At 39.8% G+C, this 25586-nt stretch overlaps 2 protein-coding genes across 2 annotated transcripts; one reads left to right on the top strand and one right to left on the bottom strand.

Annotated features, from left to right (window-relative positions):
* Positions 1 to 4692: 4692 nt before the first annotated feature.
* Positions 4693 to 17125, top strand: AP1AR (adaptor-related protein complex 1 associated regulatory protein; the record flags this gene model as incomplete). Its single annotated transcript, XM_010151984.1, has 9 exons — positions 4693 to 4741; positions 5810 to 5836; positions 6615 to 6640; positions 7546 to 7642; positions 8405 to 8503; positions 11628 to 11686; positions 12387 to 12460; positions 13409 to 13537; positions 16692 to 17125. Coding segments are annotated over 9 exons (826 nt in total), but the record flags the coding sequence as incomplete, so codon positions are not given.
* Positions 17126 to 22110: 4985 nt separating this feature from the next.
* TIFA (TRAF-interacting protein with forkhead-associated domain) lies at positions 22111 to 22674 on the bottom strand. The gene has a single exon (XM_010151983.1). The coding sequence runs from the start codon at positions 22672 to 22674 to the stop codon at positions 22111 to 22113; it is 564 nt and encodes a 187-aa protein (XP_010150285.1).
* Positions 22675 to 25586: the final 2912 nt, after the last annotated feature.

Here is a 25586-nt window from a genome sequence, read left to right as displayed (position 1 = left end):
TGCTCGGCTCCGTCACCGCCGGTGGTGATGGGCTTCCAGGGATGGCTGCGGTTACCTGGGTGCGGGGACGTTCTGACTCCTTAGCCCTCTTCCAGGGGTTGGTTTTCCAGCAGAAGCTTTAACAGATCTTTCAGATCGGTTGCCACAACCTGTGCAGGCTGCTGTGTTTGTACAAAGATGGAAAACCACTGCTTTTTCTGGAATATGGTCCTGTGTTCCCTGTGAGTCAGAGGCTGAGTGTCTCTTGGGATAAAGGGTGACTGCTGCAGAAGATCAGGAGCGGAATAATCCGAATAAACTTTCATATATCTTGTAAATGTGTGTGTTGTTCTGCAACACCCAGTTCATGGAAAAGCGGTCTGGAATGGGAAGGATGGAAGAACTTGGGTTTCTTCCGTATGCTTACCAATATTTGATACTTATATGCCACTTATTTTTGCCTGATGTATTAGGATTGAAGTTGTTCTAGACAGATAATCTGAGTATTTCGCGTGTTGCAGGCTTGCTGGCCTCTTACCTCGCACCAGCTCCAGCAGGCAGGGCTGGTGTTCTCTTTGTCCTGAAGACCTTTTAGGAGTACTTCGAGGAGAAATGGGTGAAAGACCAGGACAGTGTGGGTGGGGGATACCTACTTGTGTCCCTAGTGCTCTAGCTGAGGGAATGAGAACATCTGAAATACCTGGATGGCTGGCGCTTCAGTATCTGGTTCCTGCACTATGCTCTGAGAAAAATAGGTACTACTTGAGAGGTTCTCGCTTCGCACGTGCGTTGTGCCGAATCTCCTCTCCTAGGCTAATGCCCTTTTTTTGGCAGTTGAGGGTAGTGGTGATAAGTCTCTGGCAACACGTACTTACCCTGTAAATTATTGCTTCGGTTGTGGGGTCACTTTGGTCTTTTTGCCTCCTCCTCGACCACCTTTAACTGACTTATTAACTGACTTAGGAGCACTGGGCAGGAGACAGAGTCCAAAAAGCACAAGGTTGTCGGCTATAAGAACAATCTCCAGATACGTGGCACTCTCTTATCTTTCCCTCTGGTCTAAAGTTACTATTACCTGGTTTTGCTTGTATTCCTCTTTTTTTCCCCTGTATCTTTGCAAATACTTGGTTACCCTTTTGTATATTCATTGGTGCTTGCAGCGTCATCTGTTCCAGTACTTGGTTTTGGTGCGTGTCTGATGGATGAAGCATCATTTGTTAGCTTCCTGCCGTACCATCACAGTCTCCGACTGGTTTTCAGCAGACGGTTGCTGAAGCTCCTGGCTTACTCGCCAGAATGCGTGTGCCTCAGTGCCTTCTGTGTAACTAGTGGCTTGCTGCTTGCTTGGGTTTTAGAATGGCAAATGTAAGTGCTGATGCACAGAATTATGAGAAATGCCATTCTCGTAAATGCCAGGGAATTCATCAGGATGTTCTTATGCACATACTCTCAGAGAAGTTGGTTTGCCATGGTGGATTAGCTGCTCATCCGTGCCTGTATTGCTCCTATTAGTCAGGTAGCAGGCTGACCTGACCAGCGGAATACATGACAACCGCAGACAGTAGGATTTTAAACTGTTACGTGTGCTTCTTCAGGTGTTGCATAGCCTGGAGTGAAAGCCTTAGACAAATGACAGTACAGAAAACAGACTTTTCCAGCTGAAGGGGCTACGCCTGCTTGGGTTGCCTTCTGAAACCTGGACCGGGAATATCGCATACAGGGATTGGTTTATGAGAAGATCATCAGTGCTGCCTCTTGCAGGTAGCTGGCATATGTCTCAGATTGTCCTCGTTTTCTGGGTGTGCCGGTGATTTACAGAGCAGTACTGGGGTAATGAGCAATTCAGGTATTTTTCCCTCCCCTGTGTGGTGGGAGGGGCAGGGAATTCTATTAAAACCAAAACTGTATAATGTGTCTTAGAAATTTCTTTAGTTTGGAAGTTAGATTGCTACCAAATTCTGCAGATTTGGCTACTTCTGAAACAGCATAATGTAGCTAATCAAGTTATTTGTCATTATTTTAATCACTTAGAGCGCACTCACCCCCTCCCCAAACTAGTGAGTGCTTCATTATTCTTAGATGCTCCAAGATTTAACTGTCAGAAATAACCTATGAATTAAAGAATTAGCTATACAGTTTTTAAGTGTTACAAATGCTTGCAAGATTCTAAGTTGTGTTTGCTTGGAGTTGTGCTTAAATTCTTGGGGATTCCTGTATGAATTGCTGTGATGATTTCGGGGTTTGTGTTGAGCATGTGTAGAGAGAAACGAAACATCAAAACCTTCTTTAATGTAAGTTAAACTTTCTGTAAAAATACAAACTTTCAGTTAGCAATTTGTAATTATTTTTATTTTAGGGAGTGTCCTTTGGCTGATAGAGTTTTGCTCAAAGTACTGCAAGCTGCTGCCATAATTAGAAAGTAGGTCAGAGCTAATTTGTCACTATATTTGACCAAAAGTAGTCTTCTTGACTCCTGGAGGAGTGTTTAAAAGAAGGGGGAAACAAAACAACAACAAAAAAGAGCAAGAAGATTAAATATAATTTATCTCTAGGTTATTTGTTTGGTTAGTTTGGGAGGGGTTATCATGTAGTGAAACTGAAACAGCATTTTAAAATAGATTAAATGGGGTTTTTTTAGTGACTTTTTACCTTCACATAATCTGTACAAGTTGTAGGTTTGTGTGGTGTTTTTTTAAAATAAAAGATGATAACATGACTTTAAATAAAAGGAGAATAAAGCATATATATGTATGGAGTGCTGAAAAGTTAGTCTCTTCAATAGATTTTGAAGATTGATCTGACACAGTCTATAGGGCTTGTGGCCTAAGAGCTGAACTGTTTTTTCTAGTACCTATCAAACCTAAATATTTCCCAAGTCTGTTTTGCAAAAATATGAAACAGTAGATCTTAGAGGAGAAAAATAAAAGCTGTAAGCATTTTAATAGGTTACTATTCTATTTCAATTGAAGCTGTTATGTATGGGAGTGAAGTTGATGGGTCTTCCATTTCTGTCCCTAATGACCTCAATCTTCCATAGTTGCTCTGGGATTTAAGGGCTCAAACACTGGCACAGAATTAGATCTTCCGTTAGTGAGTCCCTGTTTGGCAAGTAGCAGAAAACGTTGATACTCCTTGCAGTGTCATTGCTTTTGGGGTATCTGCAATTACATTTAGCCAGTTTGCACTGTGTTGTCTCAGTTTTCTATAGGTTCACCGTTCATTTCTTGTGGGTGACCTGACTGCCGCCCACGTGTTTGAAGCTGAGCGTTATTTAGTTAGTGCCTGATGCTGTTAACTGGAATCATGCTTTTGTTAACAACACAGATAGTCCTGAAACACCTTCCTGTAACAATTTTGTCATCCCTGGAAGTGTTCAAGGCAAGGCTGGATGAGGCCTTGAGCAACCTGGTCTAGTGGAAGGTGTCCCTGCCCATGGCAGGGGGGTTGGAACTGGATGGTCTTTAAGGTCCCTTCCAACCCAAACCGTTCTGTGATTCTATGGTTAGATTTTTAACGGTATCAGCTCCTGCACATGAGCACATTACACGCAGGCGTCACAGTGAAATTACTTAAAGTATTTGTGCCACGTGTCCCAGTTGTACCGGCAATGTAGTGCATGAATCCAAGTGGCCTTTCACCTCTGTTTTCATAGCAGTGAATCAACTGGGAACAGTTCTTAAGAGGCAGCTATACACTGGGAGGTACGCTGCTGTATATAGAAGGGAAGGACTCTGTGGGCTGCGCAACAAGTTGCCAGGGGATACGTACCCTAACTGACTTCCAAAGAAAAATGTGATGGAGCTGAAATACGATAGGATTAAAATAATTCAGGCTTTGGCTGGTGTGTTGGTTTTGGTATAGTAGGTGTTGGTTGCAAGTACAGAATGATCTTTTGTACGAGTATAGAAATGCCCAAGGCCCTGGATTTATTCCTGATATCAGTCAGCACTTGCAACTGGAAACTCTGGTTTTTAAAATAGTTCCATGAAATGGATATTGTCCTAAAGCACCGGCATAGATTTGAATGTTCTTTTGGGTGCTAGCCAAACCTCTTTCACGAGGTAAAAATGTGTTCGGGTAACTTAATGCTGTATTGGTTTTTTTCCATAGAGGACAGTGTTAAGATAGCTAAGAATCAGGGAGGAGACTGATTCCCTGCATATTACAGACTGAATAATTTTTTGTGGTTTAAAAGTATTGTTTTGACTTCTTTGCAGACATTTTACTCTGCAGACATTTTTCTCTGAGGTTCAACCTTCTATCTCTGCCAAGCTGTCAAAATAAAATGTACGATTCAACACTGATTGTTGTGCAAGATGGCTAGTAAAGAGTTAAGTGCCATGATGAGCAACAGTCTTTTCAGGAATTAACTGGAACAATGTTTTTTGAGAAAAATGTATTATGGGTATTGCAGCACATGCAAAATGTCTGTAAATATTATGTCCAACATCCTGATAAGTGATTTCTTCTCACTTGAGGGAGTTTGTCTTTTCTCCACTTTATATATAAGATGTTTACTTGCTTTTGCCTCTTTCTGCTCTGGTGGTGATGCAGAGCACAGGTTAAAAAGTACATGTGTTTAATACATGAAGATATTATATTTATTTCATACTTAATTAACATAATTTTAAATAGCTTTTTAAACATCGGGATCATTTTCCTTCTGTGAATTGAATGCTTTTCTGTAGTCTAACTGTAGACTTATTTTTCCAGATCAAAGTATTTTAGAACGTGTTCAACAGGAGAACACTTCACTATAGAGGTGAGTGCTTACATTTCCAGTGGTTTGAAAAATAAAAGTGGAAAAAGCTGAATTCTAGCAATGCCTTTGACACTTTTTGCAGTTTAGTGTATACTGATCCTTTCTCCACCAGGCCTGTACTTGTGCTTGGGATTGCCTCGACCCAGGTGCAGGACCTTGCACTTGGCCTTGTTGAACTCCATGAGGTTCATGTTCTGCTTAGAGCAATTAGTCACTGTGCAGGGCAGTAAGCAGTCTTGCTGTCGGTACTGACCTCCACAGGTGTATTGACTGCATATACGATTACTATACTGAACATAGTACCGAGAATTTCTGTTTGTTTTGGTTTTAGGTGATAGCTGAGCATCTGCCGGATCAATTTGTGCAGCTTAGAATGCTTGGTGTACTCCTGCCCGGTCTGGGCTTTTTTTGGGCTTCCTATCATTAGGTGTTACACTGCCTTTATTGACCTTTGGTTTCTTGTGTGCAAAGCTGGGGGTGGGGTGGGTGTGTTGTTGCTTGTTTGTTTTTAGAATTCTGGGTAGAAAGTAACCCTGTGTTTTCTGTGAATGAAGTAAGTCTTCAAATACTTCGATAGGCACCACAGTTGCCATGTGTAGTAGGGGTTGCATGCACTATACCCCTTACATCTGTATTTTTTAAACTGAGGGTGTGCTTCGGTGTATGTCAGAGGCCTGCCATCCCTTCCACTGCTTGTTTTATAATGCTTCAGATAGACAGAATTATTAGCAATCTTATAAGGTAATGAGATTTCATTTTTATCAGTGCCTTCACATAAGTTGTAATGCAATACATGTACGTTTTTCAATTGCAACTTTTCTCCTTTTAGGAAAATGTACTATTCAAGAAAAAAAACATTGGTAAGAAGATAGGTCCTACTCTAAAAATATTAATCACTCTGAAAGTAGGGGCTGTAAAAAAAAAAAAAAAAGTATTACAGTCCCATTGTTATCACTGGAGTGGTGTTTTTTACAAGACAGATGAAATATGTAATCATATTTGCTGTATATATTTAGTGATTTGTTACGCTGAATTGTAAAGATTCTTTTCTTCTCTCTTTCTCTGCAGTTTGAGAACCTAGTGGAAAGTGATGAGGTAGGTACCGAGATCATAATGTAAAACCTGCGAGTAAGACCCTTAAAAATGGTTCCAGGATCTGTGTCTTCCTCCCACTTTATGCTAGTTGGTAGACTTAAGTTGCAGGTTTTTTTTTTTTCATTTATTTAGAGCTTTGCTTGCTCTAGGGATGAATATTTAACACTTTGGGAGAGATGAAGATCTAAGAGACGAGAAAATTGGATGGTTGAGTAGAGGAGGTAACCCTTTCAGGAAGAGAGCACTATGGACATTAAGAAAGCAAAAAGAAAAGAAGAAAAAGAGGAGGAAAAAAAAAAAGGGGGATGGTGTGAAGACTCGAAGGAGAATTTGCTCCTGGTTTAACTATTGTATGAGACTCGGCAAGTGCTCTCTATCTGAGACCAGGAAGGGACGTGAGTTGCTTTGCGAAGGAAAGTTTTGGGAGTGCTGTCTTTACAGTTACGTGTAAACCAGCTGAACAGGCTTTTTCAACACTGTCTTGTATTTAAAAACATGAAGACTGCTAGTTTGATTCCTGAAATACACTACTGGAATATTTATTTTCAGTTGGAAGTTCTTAGTTGTTTTACTTAGTCCGCCCCTCCAGCTGATTGCATAACAAGTTAATTTGTAATTTCCAAATTAAACCAGGTGATTCTTCCCCCTCTAATTGTAAAACCAACGTGTGGCAGAAACTGATTTCATATTTGCTATTTTCCATCTTGATATTGATTGATTAATGGGATTTTCAAAGACTCAGACTTTTTTTGTTGTGTTTTTTTTTTTTTTTTAACAGGGGGAAAGCCCAGGAAGCAGTCACAGGTAAGACTTTGAGATTCAGGACCTCTCCTTTCATCTGCTCTCCCGCTGTGACTATGAAATTTTTCAGAGTTCCGGCCAAAACCCTTTCTCTCTCTTCAGTTGTCAGATACATGGAAAGAGTACACCTCAAACTAACCTTAATGCCTAACCAGGTCAAAACAGTTTAGATGTATAGTTTCTGCATGATACATTATCAAGAAAGTTAAACCACGTAAAACATTTGTTAAATGTTACAAAGAGAATCTTTTTTTCTTGTTCCCAGGGTCTGCCTTTGAAGTTACATGGGTGTTTGTGCTACAACTTGAGTGCATTTTTTGTGAGCACGTTACTGTGTTTGCAGGCAGTAGAAACTCTGCTCTATAGGAAACATGAAAACGCGTGCTCTGGGTGCCTAATTGTAGACATTCTGTATTATTTATATTAGTGATAGTTCCCAGAAGGTTATTCCCTGTCAGTGGTCCCAAAGAAGTGGTATGGCAAACATTATAATTATTATGCTTTTACAGTCTTCTTTTAGATCCATAAAAGTAGACATAAATTAGGCAACAGATGAAAGGGGACCAATTTACAATTAGGAGACCAAAGCAAGTAAGAAAATATCATTGCGGAGTAAATCTCACCTTTTAACCATTCTATTCCACTAGTTCTGTGAGGAAACAATGTTTTGATAACATCTTCTCTATGAAGATACAAAAAATGCTTTGTAAGAGTAAAGAGAGACAGCATTGTCCTGAGTGACCTGGAACTTCGGGACTGTGTTCTCGGGAGGAGCAGGCTAAAAGCCCAACTTGTTGAATTTGCATTAAAGGACCAGCCAAGAAAGACTATATGGATATGTGTAAGTGCAACTTGGGGTTGTCGTGCGTAAATAATAGATGGAATCTTTGTTTCTCCTATGCTTTTAGACCTCTGACCGAGGAAGAAATAGCTGACTTGAAAGACAGACATTATGACTCCATTGCTGAAAAGCAGAGAGTTGTTGATATGAAACTTCAGTCAGAGGTAAGCAGTTACGGTGAGGAGTACGGTATGGATAGTTTTTCTTCTAGAGTAGTTAAGATCAACCACGAACACAAGGAGGTTCCATTCACATGAACAAAGCAGCTGGGTTTTGTTCAACAGCTGATATTTTTTAGTCTACAAGATACACAAGAGATTGCTGTGCGACTGAGTTTGCATCAGAGATCGGGTCTTTATCATAGCCTCTTAGCTGAACAACGGAAGGGATAGGCTGGCTCTCTTACTGAGATCCGTGTGATTTGAACCTTTTTTCTTTTAATGAAAGACAAAATGGGAACGGTTCTCAATTCACCGTTGCTTATGCTCAATTTTTTCCCCAAGCTTTTCTTAAGGGAAAAACCCTGTACTTTGTCATTTTGGTGTAGTGTTGCAGCAATAAATAGATTGTGATGTGGAACACAACACGGAATTTGAGGATAATTTTTAATAAAGTACCAGTGAAATACACAGCTGAAAAGATAAAGTCTTTCACTGTTCCCAATAAAACGCAACATGCATTTACAGCAATTCACTAGTAATGATGTTTATTCAGTAGGGTAATGTTTAGCTATCTAAATTTCTTGGGATGTTTGGTGGGGAGGAAGCTGTTAGATTCAGTTAAGAAAAATGTTTTAGCTGTAGTTAATTTAATTTCATTTTTATTTTGTAGTAGCTCTTTTTTTGTTTTACTGAACTTATGGTTTTATCATAGGCAGATAGATAGGTTCTGCTTTTGTTAACCATTACTGTTTTGTTCATATACAGTTAGCCTTACAAGAGGAGAAGTTAAGAATAGAAGAGGAGGCTTTATATGCTGCACAACGTGAAGCAGCCAGGGCAGCAAAGCAGAAAAAGCTCTTGGAGGTGAGGGGAAAAAAAACCCCAATATATATCAGAGCTTCTGTTCTATGTGTGCAGACTTTCCTAATATCCTTTATGTCTCAGGAAACATAACGAGGAAATGGCTTTGGCTTGTAAATTCCAGTAGACAAAGTAATACATGATTTGAAAGTACAGCTGAAACTGATCAGAATTGTTTGAAACAACTTATGTCGCTGAGTATAGATTTTGAATGACGTATGATTTTAATCTACAGTTATCTTAACAGACTCCTTACATCATATTAAAGATCAATAACTTCTATATAAAGTGATTTGTGATGGTTTTATACTAAAAAAAACCCCACCCTGAAATTTAGCACACGTTATGGTGTCATTTAGACTTGTAAAATGTACTTTATACGTTTGTGCACTTTATTGTTCCTTATCTCTGGATTGTGTTAACATGAAGATGCATGTTTCCGAGTCATCGGGATTTACTGCTGACCCTGCTTTGAGCAGGAGGTTGGACTAGATGAGCTCCTGAGGTCCCTTCCAGCTTGAGTTGTTCTATCATTCTGTGATTTGTATGTGTAGTAGCCAAAGTCCAGTAATGACTGAACAGTAGTCTTTATTTTTCTAACATATCTGTGCCTACTTTCAGATGTCTGGTGTCTATGCTTTTGGAGCTTGGTCAAGCAAAAAAAAAAAAAAAAAAGCCACATTATGTTTTCCTGCTTTTATTGAACACAGACTACGTTCTGTATCGTGATAGCATTTATTACTGATCGTTTTAATGTCGCAGTTCAAAGTGTTACATATTATCTGCACATTTAATTTTTCACCATTTTAATATGCTATTAAAATGTGTTCTCATGCGAATTTCAGCTTGCCAGAAACGCGGATGTTAAAGAACATTTCCACTTTATCTGATCGTCTATAATGTGTATGGCTGCAGTTGTACCGTGCCGAAGAAAATGGTCCGCTAAACATGTGATATGTGTTCAATTAGAAGTGAATTTTCATAAGTTCAAATTAAGAAAATGTCTGATATCTACAGTAGGTATAGGGGAGAGCTTGAACCCTGGGGTATTGTCCATATTCAAAAGAGTGATTTGAAAATTGCTATTTCCAGACTAATAGCGATGACTGAGTCTTCATCTAATATTTATGTTGCTAAGTATAGGTCTCATTTCACATTTCTTTCTATCCTCTTGCCATTTAGTATGGGGGGGTTAATTCTTTCTGACCTTTTTTGCTGCCTCCTTATTTTTTCTTTTTTTCTCGCTTTAACACTTTTGATATATATAGAGTCAGCAAAATTAGATTGTTTTATGGCCTTAACTTTTTTTGGTAGAAGATCTGCACAAGAAATGCTATTTTTCTTGTCTTTCAGTATTTTCAATATACACAACTTCTAGTCAGGACCTACGATAGAATGCATTGTAGAGATTTTAATTTCCTCCTCTTGTGAAATTAGTACCACTGATCTTCTTTACAAATACCTCCCCCTCAAACCGATAAGGATTTCTGAGGAAGCATTTTTGTATAGATATGCATCAAGCGCTTAACCTTTCTAAATTAAATAGAAGGCATTTCTGAATACCAAACTCTTCTCTCTGCTGTTTGGGAGAAGTCTTCTAAATGAGAAAATGGCTTTCCTATTGGAAGTATGGCATCCCTTTAAACTGAATGGGTTTGCTAAGGTTGCCCTACTAAATGTGGGGGTTTGTAACAGCAGAGAATTTTAATGTATGTGTATCCTGGAACTTATAGTGCTAGATATTTGTACGTGACCTGGCAAAATGGGTAGGTAATTTAAATTGGATATTATGTGGGTATACGAATCTTAAAAGAAAATTGTTGCATACATCAGTAGTTGATTTTTTTCCAGACTTGCGAACTACATCGATGCCAAATTCCTCTCTTCCTCCCTGCATACTCCTCACCTAGAACCACCATCATGTGATGTTTCTGTTTTCTGTTTCCTAGTTGGTTTCAGTTTGCTTATTCTGATACTTATTTGAATACCCCAGCTGGAGACTCTGCCAAGAAATGAAGCCATCATCATCTTGGGATTGAAAATACTAGCTGATCCAATGTAGTTGTCTCGCAAGACTACCCAGCCAAGAGCAGTTCTTAGAGGAATTACAAATTCTGGTTTATATTCCCCTGCTTTTCTTTTGTGGGGATAGATCCATTAAGGCTGAGAATAGATGTTTTAGAACATACAGTAGCTAGATACCTCAGACTCATCTATAAAAGTAGCTCGTTCATTTTTATCTTAGTCTTTGTCATAATCAGTGAACAATCACTGTTTCATAACTGATTTACGTTTAATCACATTGTTGATGTGACCAGTTTTTATGCTCTCACTTTTTTCAAGGCAGGGAAAAGAAACTTGAGACAACTTAAGTAGTTTAAGCCCTACAACTTAAGCAGAACCCTACTTCCCTGGCATCTGTTCCTCTTGTAAATGCATTTATTTTGTAGTTATGGATTGTGTCTTGAATTTTTCATTCTGGTGTTGCCTAGTGACACCATGAAAGCTTTCTGCCTTAAGAGTGCGGAGGTATTAATGCTTTTGGCCCAGCAAGGCAACAAAGCTTTTATTAGTATAAAAGAAGCACTCAGTGCTGGTACAGACAACCAGAGGAGATGGCAGTATTGCTTTGTACAGGGATAAAAGGACCTGCAGGAAATACTTATTTTTACACGGTAGGCTGACTGTTGTGCACAGAGAAAAACAAACCAGACATAACCCTGGTGTCAGTTGTGTGTTGAAAATACCCGTGGCTTAAGCAGAGAAGACAACAGAGGACAGAGGCAATGGTGAATGAGGTGGTGTTCCCATATTCCCAGACCAATTGATGCTTTTTTTTCTTGGGGCATGAAATAGATTATAACGCTGAGAGCTCTATTCATAAAGCTACTTTCTGTTAAATGGAGAGATTTCTGAGATCAAATCAATACTTCTTGCATGCAACGGTCCCTTCAGTATCATAAAATCTGATCTTTATTTGAATGAAAGTGACTCTTTACCTGGGCTGTGGTCCAAGGACCAGCACAGGGCTCCTTCTAATGTCGCAGTTAAGGGAATGCTCAGTGTGTTGAGTATATAAATGAGATTGCATTCAGCTTTTTCAACAGTTTACTTCTCTCGATAGCAGCGTAGACAGCAAAGGATAACACACAGAGCACATGCTGTTAATAATGGAGAGTATCAGAGGTAAGCCATAAAATTTTACTGATGATAATCGATAACTGTGACTGGTTTTACTCCTGTTCCTCATCTCCCCCTCACCTCTCCACTAATACTCATTTAATTCTCTTCACTACCACCTTCTGTGTTAGTGGGGGGTGAGGGGTGGGGGTTGTGTGTGTGAGGGGAGCAACCCCCCCAAAAAACCCAAAGAAATTTACTGTGGAATGGTATTCAAGTTTAGAAAAAACTCTAAAATCAAACACCTATTTTGGTATGGATGAGAAGGGGGATAGGAGGGGTTTTCAGTTAAGGAATTACTGTTAGAAAAGGAGCTGTGAAAACAGGATTTATGGCATGAGCAGGAAATTGCCAGATTTTAGAAATGAGGGACTGCACTAGCAGGATTTGAATTAATTAGTTAAAGGAATTGAAAGTTAAGGAGGCATTATCTAAAGTGATAAAGGATGAGAGGGGAAGAGATGTTTTGTGATGGATGCTAATTGATTTTTAACTGAAAATACTACTAAAAATTGAGAAGCTCAGGCTGGGAGAGGATGTGATGAGTAGGAAGGGAAGGGCGTTTCGTAGATCATTGTTTTGAAGATTTTAGTTAAAGGTGCATGTGCTTTGTAGCATAGATCTGGGGGACATAGGGGTTAAAATATCTCTATAGCAGTCTTAGAGGTTTATAAAGCTAAAAGGAATACATGCATTGTTCTTGCAGCTCTGTGGCAGAGGAAGATCTTGATTCTTTCTTAAGAAATACAAAATTCCAGTATGAAGCTTTTCGAAGTAGTAGTAAGTCTTCCTTTTCTTATGCATGTCTTTTAAATGGTGAGTGACTCTGAGAAGCAGTGAGTGCTATTTCTTTTTTTAGATAAACATTTTTTTAATACATACACACACACACACACACATATATATATAAAATTTGTGTACATATATCTGTATTTAAAATCTGATAGAAACTTCTTGTCTTCTGTAATCCCCGATGCTCCAAGTGGTTGGAAAACACAGCATGTGCAACTTGTGCTACAGCCATTGCGGTTCTCAAAAGCAAGTTCTGTAAGCAAACAAGTCCCGCGCATGGATTTTATCTTACTGAGGCTTTCTAACCACCTTTGTGGAGGCAACATCAATGTGGTGAACTCCTCTTGTAAAAACCTAACCGTATTAAAAATGCAATTGTGCGTGTATAGCTTTTTTAACCACTGCTTGGTAAAAAAACTAGAATCATACTAATGGTTATTTTGTTGCTAATGAAGCGCAAGAGAGGATTTGGCTGCCTAAAAATTCCACTAACAATTTAGAGGAAAAAAGTTTGGAAGCCTATCTGTAAGTTCTGATGACGGTACGTGAGAGTTGCTAACAAGTTGGAGGACTGATAATAATTTTTGGGAAACGCTGCCTGTTGTTCGCTTTTTTGGGGGGGGGGATGAGGCTTGGTTTTTAATTTTGTTTTGATCTTTTTTCCTTTTTGCGAGTCTTCACACAAGTCCAGCTTACACCTTACTAAATCCCTCCATAGTTCTAATACAGCAGTATTGCTCTTGTAATATCTCAATGGTGTTGACTTAAAAAGCTACTGTGTACGCTTTGAAGTGATGGCTGAAGTGCTTTTTCAAGTGCTCCTGAGGTTTGAAGGCCACAAAGCACAAAAAAACATATATGAAAGTTCAGTTTTGCATAGTGAACCTCAAATTCAAGTATGCTTACGAAATAAAAATACTTTTTTTTTTAATGTAGGACTTTCATCTGATGCTACAGTGCTGACGCCCAACACGGAGAGCAGTTGTGACTTAATGACCAAAACAAAATCGACGAGTGGAAATGAGGACAGCACTTCATTAGATTTAGAGTGGGAAGATGAAGAAGGTATTTATTCAACCGTTCAGTTTCTTTCTGAACTCACGAGTTAAAAATGCTGACAGTTTTAATGATGTTGGTTGTAAATCTGCCATTTTCAAAAGGGAAGGTGATTTAAAACTTAATTCTGATAGAATATCCATCAGGTGTGTAATGATTAAACTGTAAATAATTTTTACCTAGAAAGTTGCTTATTTTGATAAATACTGTTATCTAATTAAATAATTCTGTGGATCCTTCAGTAAATGTCTTTTCCTGGCTTTTGTGGAACTGACTTGTAAACTCACAACAAAACTAACAGTAAAGAAATGCTGCCCTCTTGTGAGTCAGTAGCAGAAGGAACAGGTTGTTCTTTTAAAATGTCGAAGTTGCTCAGGAGTCTCTGACCCAAGTATTTTGGGAATCATTGTTTCTTTAAACCCTAATGACTTTTATTGTAAATTCAGCTGGAAACTGAGGTCTGCATTCCAGGTGAGGATCCCAACAGTCCAAATTGCTGCTGCTGTTTGTTACCTATCTTTTCTGTTCTGTTCTCTTCAGTAAATCTGCAAAAACTCTTGTCTTTGTTTCAAAGTTAATCCAAAATTTTGAGACACTGACTCTTGAAAAGCTCACCAAAAATAATCCAAGATTTCATTTAGCTAATGCATGGCAGAATTTTCTTTTTTGCTTTAATAGTCTAAATGTTTAGCACTGCCAAAAGTACTGTAAGGTCTAGTTCAGAAGCCTGTTTTGAAAGACGTACCTTTTAGAGATATACCCAGAAGTACCTAGCATCTTTTTTTAGCTGTCTCTGCAAGAGCTATTAGCATTCCAGAGGAACTGAAGGTAGGGCAGGATCAGGTATGTTGAAGTACACTGTGTTCTACGTGGAGTAATTAGCACCAGTACAGAAACAGTGCTCCGGGAACACTATGCTACACCCTGCTTAAGGTATGGGAAAATGGCATTCTCTGCTTTTTACAGATGGAGTTGTCTCCCCACTCTTATGTCTCAGCTTAATGTAATGTGTTCCTAAGTGACTACTGAAAACCAGCTGAGAGCAAGGCTGTCCTTACCAGGCATACCTGCATGGAAAACTGCCTTGCTCTTTTGACTGGTTGAGGGTTTTGCTACATACAGGCTTGTATGATCCTTGTCATCGTTAATTCTATATACAGAATTAAATTTCCCAATCTGTGATGTTTCCTATGCATTGTGCTCTTACTGCTGTCACACCGACATAGCCCTGCGGATTCATCTGGTTTTGTGTTAACTAAATATAAGAAGTGCTGAGAAGAGCTAAAAACTGCATAAAACCAGAACAATTACTGCAGAGTTCTGTTTCTGATTCTTACTAGCCTTTGCTCTACAAAGGGGAGTAATTTTTAAGAGCTGGTCATTGTGATGCCAGTGCATCTCTTCTCCCTAGTAACCTCGAATCTTGAGCAGAAGAGATGGGAAGATAACCTGTGGAAGATTGTGCTTGAGAACATAACTTCTTTTCACAGCTGCAAAGGCAGGAATGTGGTCCTTTGAGAGAAGCACGAGCCAGCATTGCAAGGACTTGGAGTAGTTTTTAACGTGCTCTTTGTAGATCTGGCCCAAGTTAAGTGTACTAAAACCATCTCTCTGAAGGGGTTGCTCGGGACAAGAGGTTTAGTTACTGTGTGTGCTGTCAAAACCTGCCTTGGAGACTGCACAACGAACGTGTGTTGAGGTTTAGTGATCTGGGGTATTAATTTATAGTCTAGTCACACATTTTTGACTATTGGTAAACAAAGTTGAACAGGGGCTGAACGCAGAGAAGGACCAGTGTTTTGAAAGGGAATTAACCTTTAAAACAACAACTAAGAATAGTAACAAAAGATGATATTGCTTAGCTGAAAAGTTGCCAAATTAGCAAGTTAACAGGAAATGCCTAGGCGTGATTATGTATTACAAATTGTAGTGTTTAATCACTAGGTAATGTTACTGCAGAAATGAGGTTGTGGATTGGAGAGGTCTGAGCACAGCAGACATGTAGTTTGTGCCCTGCAATGTTACAGTTTATGAAGAGCATTACACAGAAGGACAGAGGGTGTGAGGACAAAATGGTAACTGCCCTGGGTTAAAGGCAGATTTCTGATACAGTGCTGCTGTTTTCATTCTTTGCTGTCCTGTACAGGTAACAGACAACAGACTTGTAGTGCTGTTGGTGTATTGGTATTTTTGGCAGTGTATCTCGAGATGGACAGTGGCTTCAGTGAGCCATTGGTACCAAAGGAGTAATCAACCTGAACATAGTTTTGTTTTGAAAGACCTGTGAAACGTTAACATAAAAGTTTATCGTTTTGAGTCCGACGAAGGGAAAAAGTTACCTTTTGAGTATTTTTTTCCTGTGGCTCCCCCCGCCCCCCAAGAGGTGTGTGTTTCACTTGCAATATGTAACTTTCTAATGATAATTAATTAGTTAGCTAGTTACTCAAAATTTAAAAGAGGGGTTTATTTAGGAATGTATGAGCGATCCAGTGAGATAGAGCATTGTGAATCCTCCTCTCTTTCCTTTCCAGTGGTGTGGGAGGGTTTTGATACACAGTGAGAAAGCCCATAATTACTGACAAAATAAATAGCATCTCTGTCTTTGTGCAGGTTTCTGAACAATGTTTTTGCCTTGTTTTGCGTAAAATTAAATACACCTTTTCAGACAAACCAAAGACCCTTCCTAGACAAATGCACCTAATGTCTGTCTAAATTTTAGCTGCTGTTTAAAATGTTTCACGTGATGATATTTCATCTGTTTGTCAGTAAGTTGCAGTATTATGGGATTCCCCAGACATCTAGCTGTTTTGGAAATGCCACAGTACCAAAAATCTTCTCATATTTACATGCCCGTAAGGTAGGGCAGCAGGTTGCATATACAGGAGAGAGAAACACTGCTAGTGAGTTGTTTCGCTGTGTTGTCTGCCTTCCTTGGAACTCTGTAAAACATCATCACTGGCTGCTGTGTTCATTTGGGCCAAAACTGACTGGCAACTAATGGATTTAATGTGACCACCACCACCAGAAAAAGTACAGCGGTGCTCAGGAGTGAAATTACTAGAGCCTGGATCTCTAAAAGATTGTTTCTTCCGACGTTCTAACACGAACATAAAGGTACTTTTCTCAAAATTGTCTTTTCTCATAAACATGTCTTACATCGCAGGCATGAACAGAATGATTCCAATGAGAGAACGCTCCAAAACGGAAGAAGATATACTCCGGGCGGCACTGAAATTTAATAGCAGGAAGACTGGAAGTAATCCAGCTTCAGCCTCTGACGATTCGAACGGATTGGAGTGGGAGAATGACTTTGTGAGCGCTGAAATGGATGATAATGGCAATTCAGAATATGCTGGATTTGTAAATCCTGTATTAGATGTGTCTGCATCAGAAGTAAGGATATCTGAACCTGGCCATCAGGACAGGTAGTGAAACTCTGGCCCTTGTTTATGACCAAATGTTGAAAAGTGAAAGAATGTACAAAACCACTTTGCTGTTTTATAACATGGTTCCCTTCTTTTTCTTATAAATTGAGCAGCAAGGAATGGGAATGACTTGCTATCTGAACTAATTCAGAATTAAGTGCAATTTTATCATCTACCTTCTCGACTTTTATGGAAACTGGGATGATACTCTTGTGTATATTTCTGGATATCTGGATTTAATATAAAATTATCTGCACTAATTTAAGCTTCATAGCTTGACATATCTATATTTTAACTAGCCTTTTTTTCTGGATAACGTTTCTACCGATTTGTTTTTAAAATGCATTATTGGCCTAACATCTCAGAAACAGTCTTACATAATTTATCTAATACTTGAATATAGAAGAATAATTAAAAAAAATATTTCCAAAATGAGCTTTTTGACTTGTTCTTTAGCTTTTTAGAGGGTGTACTTAGCTAGCTGCAAAACAAATTTCACACGTGGTGAACTGCAGTTTTTCCCTGTCTAGCTTGTAGTCTTTTTTTTTCCCTTTATTTTTAATGACTTCATGCTAAGTACAGTTAACCTCAATGAACAGAGTATAAATCATCAGGTTAGGTATGATACTGTCTTGTATGATATGCCAGACTTAGTAAGTGTATGCTAGAGAGAAAAACATCTAGAAGAACTCTTTATGTGTCAAACTGGAAATTTTAACCAGTATCTAGTGGAGAACTGGGAGGACGAAAGGACAATTACTGAAAAGCAACATTCTCCGAGCAGCCTGGGGGAGAGACGATTGCTCAGCTGCTGAGGTGGGAAGAACAAGAACCTAAAGACTGAATTCCTACATTTTTAAAAGGAAAAAAAATAAGTGTAAGTTACAAGCCAGTGTGTTTAAGTGCTCTATCTCTCCTGTGCCTCTAAACTGGATGGTTAATACTGCTAATACAGACTGAAATTCAAGGAGGTGTTTAGTTACTGGTGTATGTATTGTGTGGTCTCCCCTGATGTTTAATGTACCTTACACTTTTTTTAAAAAGGAAAAAGCTCCCTGAAGAGAACATGCAAAACACTTGTAGATCTCAAAACTTTCCCCAAGGTTTCAGTAAAGCCATTCTACTTTACTGTTGTTTTGTGTAGCTGTCTCATTTTTCCCTGAATAAAAGGGGACGGGGTGTAACTTTGCCATTGTGGAGAACAAGCAACACACTCTGTTTAGTAGTAAATCTGCATCATCAGAAGAACTGAATTCGATGGTGAAGGTTGTGCCCCTGTTTTAGGTCATCTGAGCCTATATATAATATTTGGGTCACTACAGTGTGGTCCTCTTCAGGATAACTTGAAAAATACTGCACACTTGGATTAAATATGTACAGATACCAACACTGTTGGACAGGTCAATCTTGTTAATACCATTCCATTGCTTACTTTCAACTGTAGCTATGTCATTGAAAATATTTTAATGTAATTACCTACATTTGCAATGCCTGTAATAAGCTTTAAAAACTTGTACACATCAAATGTATATTTTTGGTTTGGCATAGCTACTACTGTGTAACTTCTCCTGAGCATTTACTTGTAGAATATATTCCTATGGAAACAAAAGCAACTTTCTCAACATGTAAATAACATGTTTTTTACCTGCTGAAACTGTAACTTATACTCTACAGTGGTCACTGCTTTTCCTGATTAGTGAACATGAGGTTAACTTGTCCTGACCGTGCTTAGAGGAGGTAGACTAGCTGATAGTCCTGCTTGTGGAATGAACAAGCGCTTAGGAAAAAGGAAGCTGGCTCCAGCTGAAGGCTTTTACTGTGATGGGCGTGTTCCGTAGCCATGGTTAACAGCATTCTGCTCTTTGGAGTTTAGTGAACCACACTGAGTGACTTAAAATTATGTTCAATTTTGGTGGAATTTAAGAAATTGAAAGATTATATAAACAGCTCATGTGAAACAAACAGTACTGTAAAATGCATATCTGTACAAATTTAAAAGTCATTAAAAGTCTTACATTTGGCAGTGTTTTATCTGTTGTTGGTTTTGTGGCTGCCATGTCATACGTAGTGAAAGCAGTGTGTGAAGATGAATTGTTAAAATGCTACCCAAAGTTACCTAAGCATCAGCTAACTAAGGAAGGGTTTAATAAATAATTAGCTGTGTCTTTAACTACTGAATTCCATAGCATCCCTTCTTGAGACCTGCAGCTTTGGAAGGGAAGTTCTAACAAGCTGTGGTAAAGGAGGACTTGAGGATCTTGGAGCATGGAGCCCTCCTGTTGGAAATGAGCAGCTGTATGCTCAAACTTCAAAGGTAAGATAACCTTCCTTGTGTAATGCAAGCAGCTTCCCTATTTTCATGGCTGGCTGAGCTAGTGCACTGTTCCAGCAGGCTTAGCTGACTGTGCCTGTGTATAGGAAATACACTCTTTTTGATATGAAATGGTTGTTAATTCCAGGAAGGTGTTCAATAAGTCGTTCACCTACTGGTTATATGTATGTTTCTAGGCTAAAGTTGAGCCATTATGAAATACAAAAATCATTTGAGGTGACTCTTTAGGCATCGTGTTCAGAATTACTTGGCTAAGCATAAAACGGGTGTTTCAGCATTGTCTTGTAGTATTCCACGACTGTGTGACAACTTGCACAGCTGAGCCAAGCAAAAATGACAAAAAAACCCCATGAGCTGCCTTTGTATGCGTAGTATTTCTCACAATTACGATAGCAGTAGATGATTAATGGTGGCCTCGGGATGGGGAAAGGTGGAAGTGGAATCTGTTTCCGGTGAATGAAGTATGTGCTTGGTAGACCTGTACTGAAACATCTCTTCCTGGGTGAAACAAACTTCTGCTGGTCAAATCAACAGAGTGACAGGATCCTCCGAGGAGAGGATTCATTTCTTATTGTGCATTGTGGGGTTGATTCTTACCCCAGGTAAAGAGAGTCGTAGAAATTATTAGGGTTCAGAAAACATTAAATTACTGTTTAATTTTTTTGTTTGGGTTTTTTTTCCCCATTCCCAAGGTCTTCTCCTAGTTCCTGGAGATGTGCGTAAGGAATGCTCTGCTCTAGATCTGTGGATAACCATAAAGCCCTTCTATACAGAGTGAATACAAAATCCACTGAGACACAGCACTCTGAACTCTGTAGGCCGGACAGGAGATTTTTCCCAGGTAATTACTGTTTGTAGATGCTTCTTTTTATATACCACATTTGAAAGCTTGAGATTGGCATTGTCGCTTTGCCTTTAGATAATAACCCAGAAAGTGTAAGCAATTCATGTGATCAGTGCCGTAGCTTAACGTCCTACGTGACAGGGCCAGTGAATAGAAATTGGGTAACAATACTGCTTAGTGGTATTTTAAGCCCGAAGAAGTGCAGAACAAGAACTTGCATGTCATCCGTAGTAATTTAAGAGCAGTAATAGGAAGAGAGCTGTTTTCTGGGAATGCAGAACTAATACTCCCTCCTCCCTCACGCATGAGCCAAATCAGTGAATGTAAGAAATCCCATGCGGTTTATGAGGCTGATTTCATGTAAAAGCTGTTATATGCAGAGCTTGTTTCATATTACATTTGCATCCTGCTTTCTTTTCCTAGACAGCTTGCATTTGAAGGCATTGGTCACTCTGTCTAATGAAAATGTAGGAAGACGCTGATCAAAAGCGCATGAAAGCAGAGCAGCCAACAACTACTGGAAATCTGCAGCCGGTAGCACAGTGTCTGGTGACAGGGTGACACTGGTTGCGGTTTGTTTTGTTAAGATGAGGGGCAGGATGTGTGAGAGAGTCATTTGTGCCAAGTTGGCAGCTGAATTGCACATCTAGGCCAAAGACTGCAACAGTTCAGTAAGTGCCAGAGCCTAGTTCAAAGAGTAGAAAACATGGGAACAAGGTATTTTCAGCGAGGATGAGTAGACAAATGAAATCCTACGCAAGCCTGTGTTTGAGTTTCATTGCCTCTCCCATCACTTTCTCTCACTTGTGGTTGTTAGTCTTAATCTCATGTTATGTTGTGTAATTCTGCTGTCCTCCCCTCAGTTATAATTGTGGTTTTCTTGTAATGAGTAATGCTGAAACGCATCCTAATGTTTAGGGATGGTAAGATGAGTAACTCTTATGGATGCTCTGTTCTGATTCTTTCCAGTGTGTCTTTCAAGCAAACTAAAATACTTGACAAAAACACAAGAGCCCATGAAAAGCTGAGCCCCTATCAAAGACAAACTTAACTGAAACTGCCTGAGAAATACTTAAATGAAAACAAAACTGTAAGAGAGCTTGGGGTGGGGGGCAGAGGTAGCAAACTTGCTGGAAGTATTTTGTCAAGACTTACCTTGGAGCCATGCCACTATTAAAAAGCTCAGAACAATGCCAGTAAAATTTTATCTGGTCTGTTCTGGAAATAATTTAATTCACCATTATGTGCTTTTAGATTGTAGTTGTAGAAGGCAGCAACTTCTTACTAGGCAACAAAATACTTTTATTACAAAATTTATCTGGATTTTTACATACCATGGTCACCAACACTGCATTTTTATTTGCATTTGCAAGCAAAAGTAGCTAACTTGCAAAAAAACCCCAGAATTTAATTAATTTAAAAAATTAAATCCTGCTGCCAAGTTAATAAACACATTAGCTTTTAAAGGAATATGCTGACAAAGTGTTTCTAACCTGCGAAATCTGGGAAGTTAAAACCTAGGCTTGAAAATACTGTTTGGAATTTCATGTTAAAAGCAAAGCACAAAGTATAACAGATGCATCGAGACATTACGTCCCTACTTAGCTAACCAGTGCTGGGGCTAAAACACTGTTCTGCATGCTCTGTATTAATGTCTGTTAAATATACCTTCAAGGCACATGGTCACAGTCCTTCAATCTGCTACAACAGTTTGAAGTGGCCCTTTGTCTCCCACACGCTTGTGGCAAACAGTGGTGATCAGAGAGCTCGTATGCCCTGGTGAAAATGGGCAGGAATCTATTGGTGTTGAACAAAGTAAGTTCTGGTATGCTGTGCTGAAAACAGCAAGTAAGAAGTCTGATGTGCAGCGGTGAGAACCATCAAAACCAGTAGACTGAGAAGACAGCCTTCAGCTTCGGAAGTTGTGTGGGTTTCACGTGAAATGTGAAAACCAAAATGTGATGCAGCCTCCTTCTCCCCACTAGCATGACTCATTTTCATCAATCTCTATGGGGCTTTTGCCTTGGGAAGGAAACAAGGAAGAAGAAATGCCATTCTCCGGTATAGGTTGCAGTGAGGGCAGGCATCTTTCTTGTAAAATTGGAACTTCAGCCAAGTGCAAGTGAGTCTCAAAATAATCCACAGACTCTCCTTCTTGAATCTCTGCTAAAATCTGGTAGTCCCCAAAACAAATTATGCATTTCCATGGCAGGTCCACTTTGTTTAAGTAACCCAATTCTGTTTGGTTCACAATCAGTTTTGTTTTCTTGCTCATGTTCTTTATCTCAAAACAAAATTCCGAGCTGTTCAGTTTTCTGTAAAACTGCAATGAAAACTGAATCCGAGAAACACGAGTATCCATTAAGTTGTAATGGCAGACATTAGAATCACGGCCAAACTTGGCCATTTCATCTGCCCTGACCTGTTCCCGCTTACAGAAATTCAAGCATCGAAACATCATCTTGTCTCTTTGGCAAGGATGGTAAAAGGTCATGTGGAGGCAAGTTGCAGTTTCTTCAGTTTCAGCTTCTTCAAAAGAGGTCATGATGAAATGAGTCCTCAGAACTAATAAAGAAGTAAAATCACAGCATGAAGTCACTGTAATAGCAAAAAAAAATTGCTTCAGTGTGGCATTAAAATACTTCATACACTACTTTATAGTGACTGTATATAACTGATAGCAAACTGGCCGACAGTAAATGTAAGGAAACGACTGTAAGGAAGAAGTGGGAGTTGAGCCTACCCGCTCCTTGACAACCATTGCTTCCTACCACTTAGCCCGAGACTTGTTGGATGATGACAGCCCAGTGACAGACTGCTCTGTGCTGAACTCCTCCCTGCGCTCCATCTCGCATCTGTTGTGACGGTGGCGTGGCGCTTCAGAACCGTGACAAGCACCCAAGACTGGGAGTCAGTTGCTGCCATCCAGTTGTTCACAAGGATCTCACAGGTAGATTTCTCTTTAGAAGAAATATGCCACGTAGCAGTGACAGTGAGGTTTACTTGATGGTTTACTTTAAAATGGAGCATTAAGTAGGTACTGTCTGAGTCTGTGTGCTCTGTCTCACAGTGCAGCCCTTGGACTAAGAAGGTATCAGACAAACACCTTTTACAAATGCAACCTGACTGTAGGCAGTTATAGTTCAAGTGCGTATCAAGCACGCTTTTGGCTCTTGAGTCTGAATTTTCCTCTTCTATGAAACAAAATACAGTGTTTAGAGGTGACTGATGTGACATGATATAAAATGAATACAAAAGCTGCAGTATCAGCGAGATGTAGAGTTGGTGACAATTCCTCCTTTAGGTATTTCCTCATTGCCCATCGGAAAATCCCAACTATCTGCTGCAGAAGTACTTAACTAGGCACTAGAGATAACAGGTAATTTCTGTTGGTTTTTGGGGTTGTTTTTTTAAGCTTCTCCATACAGCACAGAGATGCTTATGAACTAACTTCTGTTCCAAAGTCTGAGCAACTGCAGTGCATCCTAATAAAATCTAGGAGACGCCATAGGAAACACGGATGAGGGCATTTTCCCTCACTGACACTTAGTCTAAAGAAAGAAAAGGCCATGTACTTAAAGTAGGAACCAGAGAATGAGTTCTCACTCACCAGAAAAACATATGAGCAGCCATTTAACTGGAATCAGATAGCGCAGATGTTTGTCATGTTTCTCCTGTTTCTCCTAGATTGCAGTAAGTTCCTGACATGACACACACTGATCCTGAGCTTTCTCACCAGCTCTACTGAGTGAGTGACGCTGAAAAGCAGCTTACAATTTAACCTGCTGCTTTATGGGTAGGAGAATCATCACTGCGGTTTATTCTGACTTATTTGGGTTTTTTTAAGGCTGAATTGAACCACTGTATCAACTGCAAGCACAGTGGATGGTGGTGTACCAGTGTGTCACTCTGTGAAACCTCAGATCGCTGCTTTCTTATACCTTTAACACAGTAACAGCAACAGTTTTGACACAGTAGTGTAGCGACCTCAGCTTGCTTAGTGAGGTGGGTTACAACCGTGTTTCTACCAAGCGTAGGTGATCAGAGAAGTAGCAAATCTCAAGCAGCTCTCAGAGCTCGCTTTAAAACACACTAGGAAATACATCTATGCTTTTGGTGAAGTACAGAGAGATGCCCTGATGGCAGGGTATTCCTCTGCCACCTGTACAACGAGCAGCAGTGGCATTGCTATCCATCCCTGCTCCTACTGCTCTGCCTCAACTCTGGGGAGCTGGAAGCAGCCCTGTGAGCCGGAGGATGGACTGTCTCCTTCTGTGCTTAGGTCTGCCCTTCGCTGTTTTGCGCCAGTAAGAGGATGCGAGATGTTATACGAGGTCAGCTTTGGTTAAAGAGAGGAAAACAGAGTCAGTTCACTTAAGTTTGCAGATTGGCCTGCAGAGACAGTTTTCTGTCTTGACTTGGGCTGAATTTGATGCCAACTTAAAAGCATGTTCTGCTTCTGCTAGTATCTTCCTTAATTAGTTTCTGAAATGCATCAGGACTGGGCAAACACAGGAATATAAAGAAAAACATTTTGAGAAATCCGCAGTGCGAACAGCAGTGTATCAGACCAATGCAAAATGTTGGCTTTACGTATGTGTTGATGAATTTTACAAATGGCTACGTTTATCAGGGAGGGGGAAGAATGGCTAGTGACTGCTTCAGCAGCACCCACTGAACCTGGATCTTAGCAGCTCTCACCGACCCTGCTGCCTATCAGTGATGTGCTTGTGTACTGCCTCAGATGTGTCCAGCTCAGCTGTCCTGTGTTAAAGGTTTACTGAGCTTGGACTGAACTCCTGCTTTGCTAGACTGTATTGGACAGGAGAAAGATTTCTGAGAACTCCAACTAGAGAAGGGAACTTTCTGTAGTCAAATCCAGACTTTGCCTGCAACTGTCAAGTAGCCCGTTGCACTGCTGCTGTTTGTACCTCAGTTTGAGTCAAACAAATCACAATCTTACTTTCTTCCCTTCTCCCATTATAATTTCCTTCAGTGTGCATCATTATCCCCATTTTTAGAGACAGAAGAATGACAGAGCAGTAGGAACAAGGATACCTAACTCCAGAACCGTAGGGCACCTGCTTGAGTGTTTAACAATGTATTCAAGAGCTAGACCTCTCTACCTACAGGTTATGGCTTGGAGAGGTCTGCTCATTCACTTTTACAAATCAGAATGTAAGTATTCCACTTGTGAATGAAGAAAAAGAATAGCACCCATTTTGTTGTTTAACTTCCATTTTAAATTACCATGAACTTTGAGGCAGGAGCAGTGCAGAATATGGTTTCTCAAGCACCTTATGCAAGGACAGCTCTCCTTGTTGTGCCACGCTATGGTCACCAGCCTATCTTTCGCCCTCTGCAAGAAAATCCCTCAAAGGCCTGCAGCCCACAACATGCCTGTCAACCTTTGCTCATCCCCGGGCAGGCCGGTCCCGGGCTGAGGCCTGCACCCCA

The sequence above is a fragment of the Eurypyga helias genome, unplaced genomic scaffold, assembly GCF_000690775.1.
Source record: "Eurypyga helias isolate BGI_N326 unplaced genomic scaffold, ASM69077v1 scaffold31415, whole genome shotgun sequence".
Taxonomy (NCBI): domain Eukaryota; kingdom Metazoa; phylum Chordata; class Aves; order Eurypygiformes; family Eurypygidae; genus Eurypyga; species Eurypyga helias.
The sequence above is the reverse complement of the archived record's forward strand: the minus strand, read 5'-3'. Positions and strand labels throughout refer to the sequence as shown.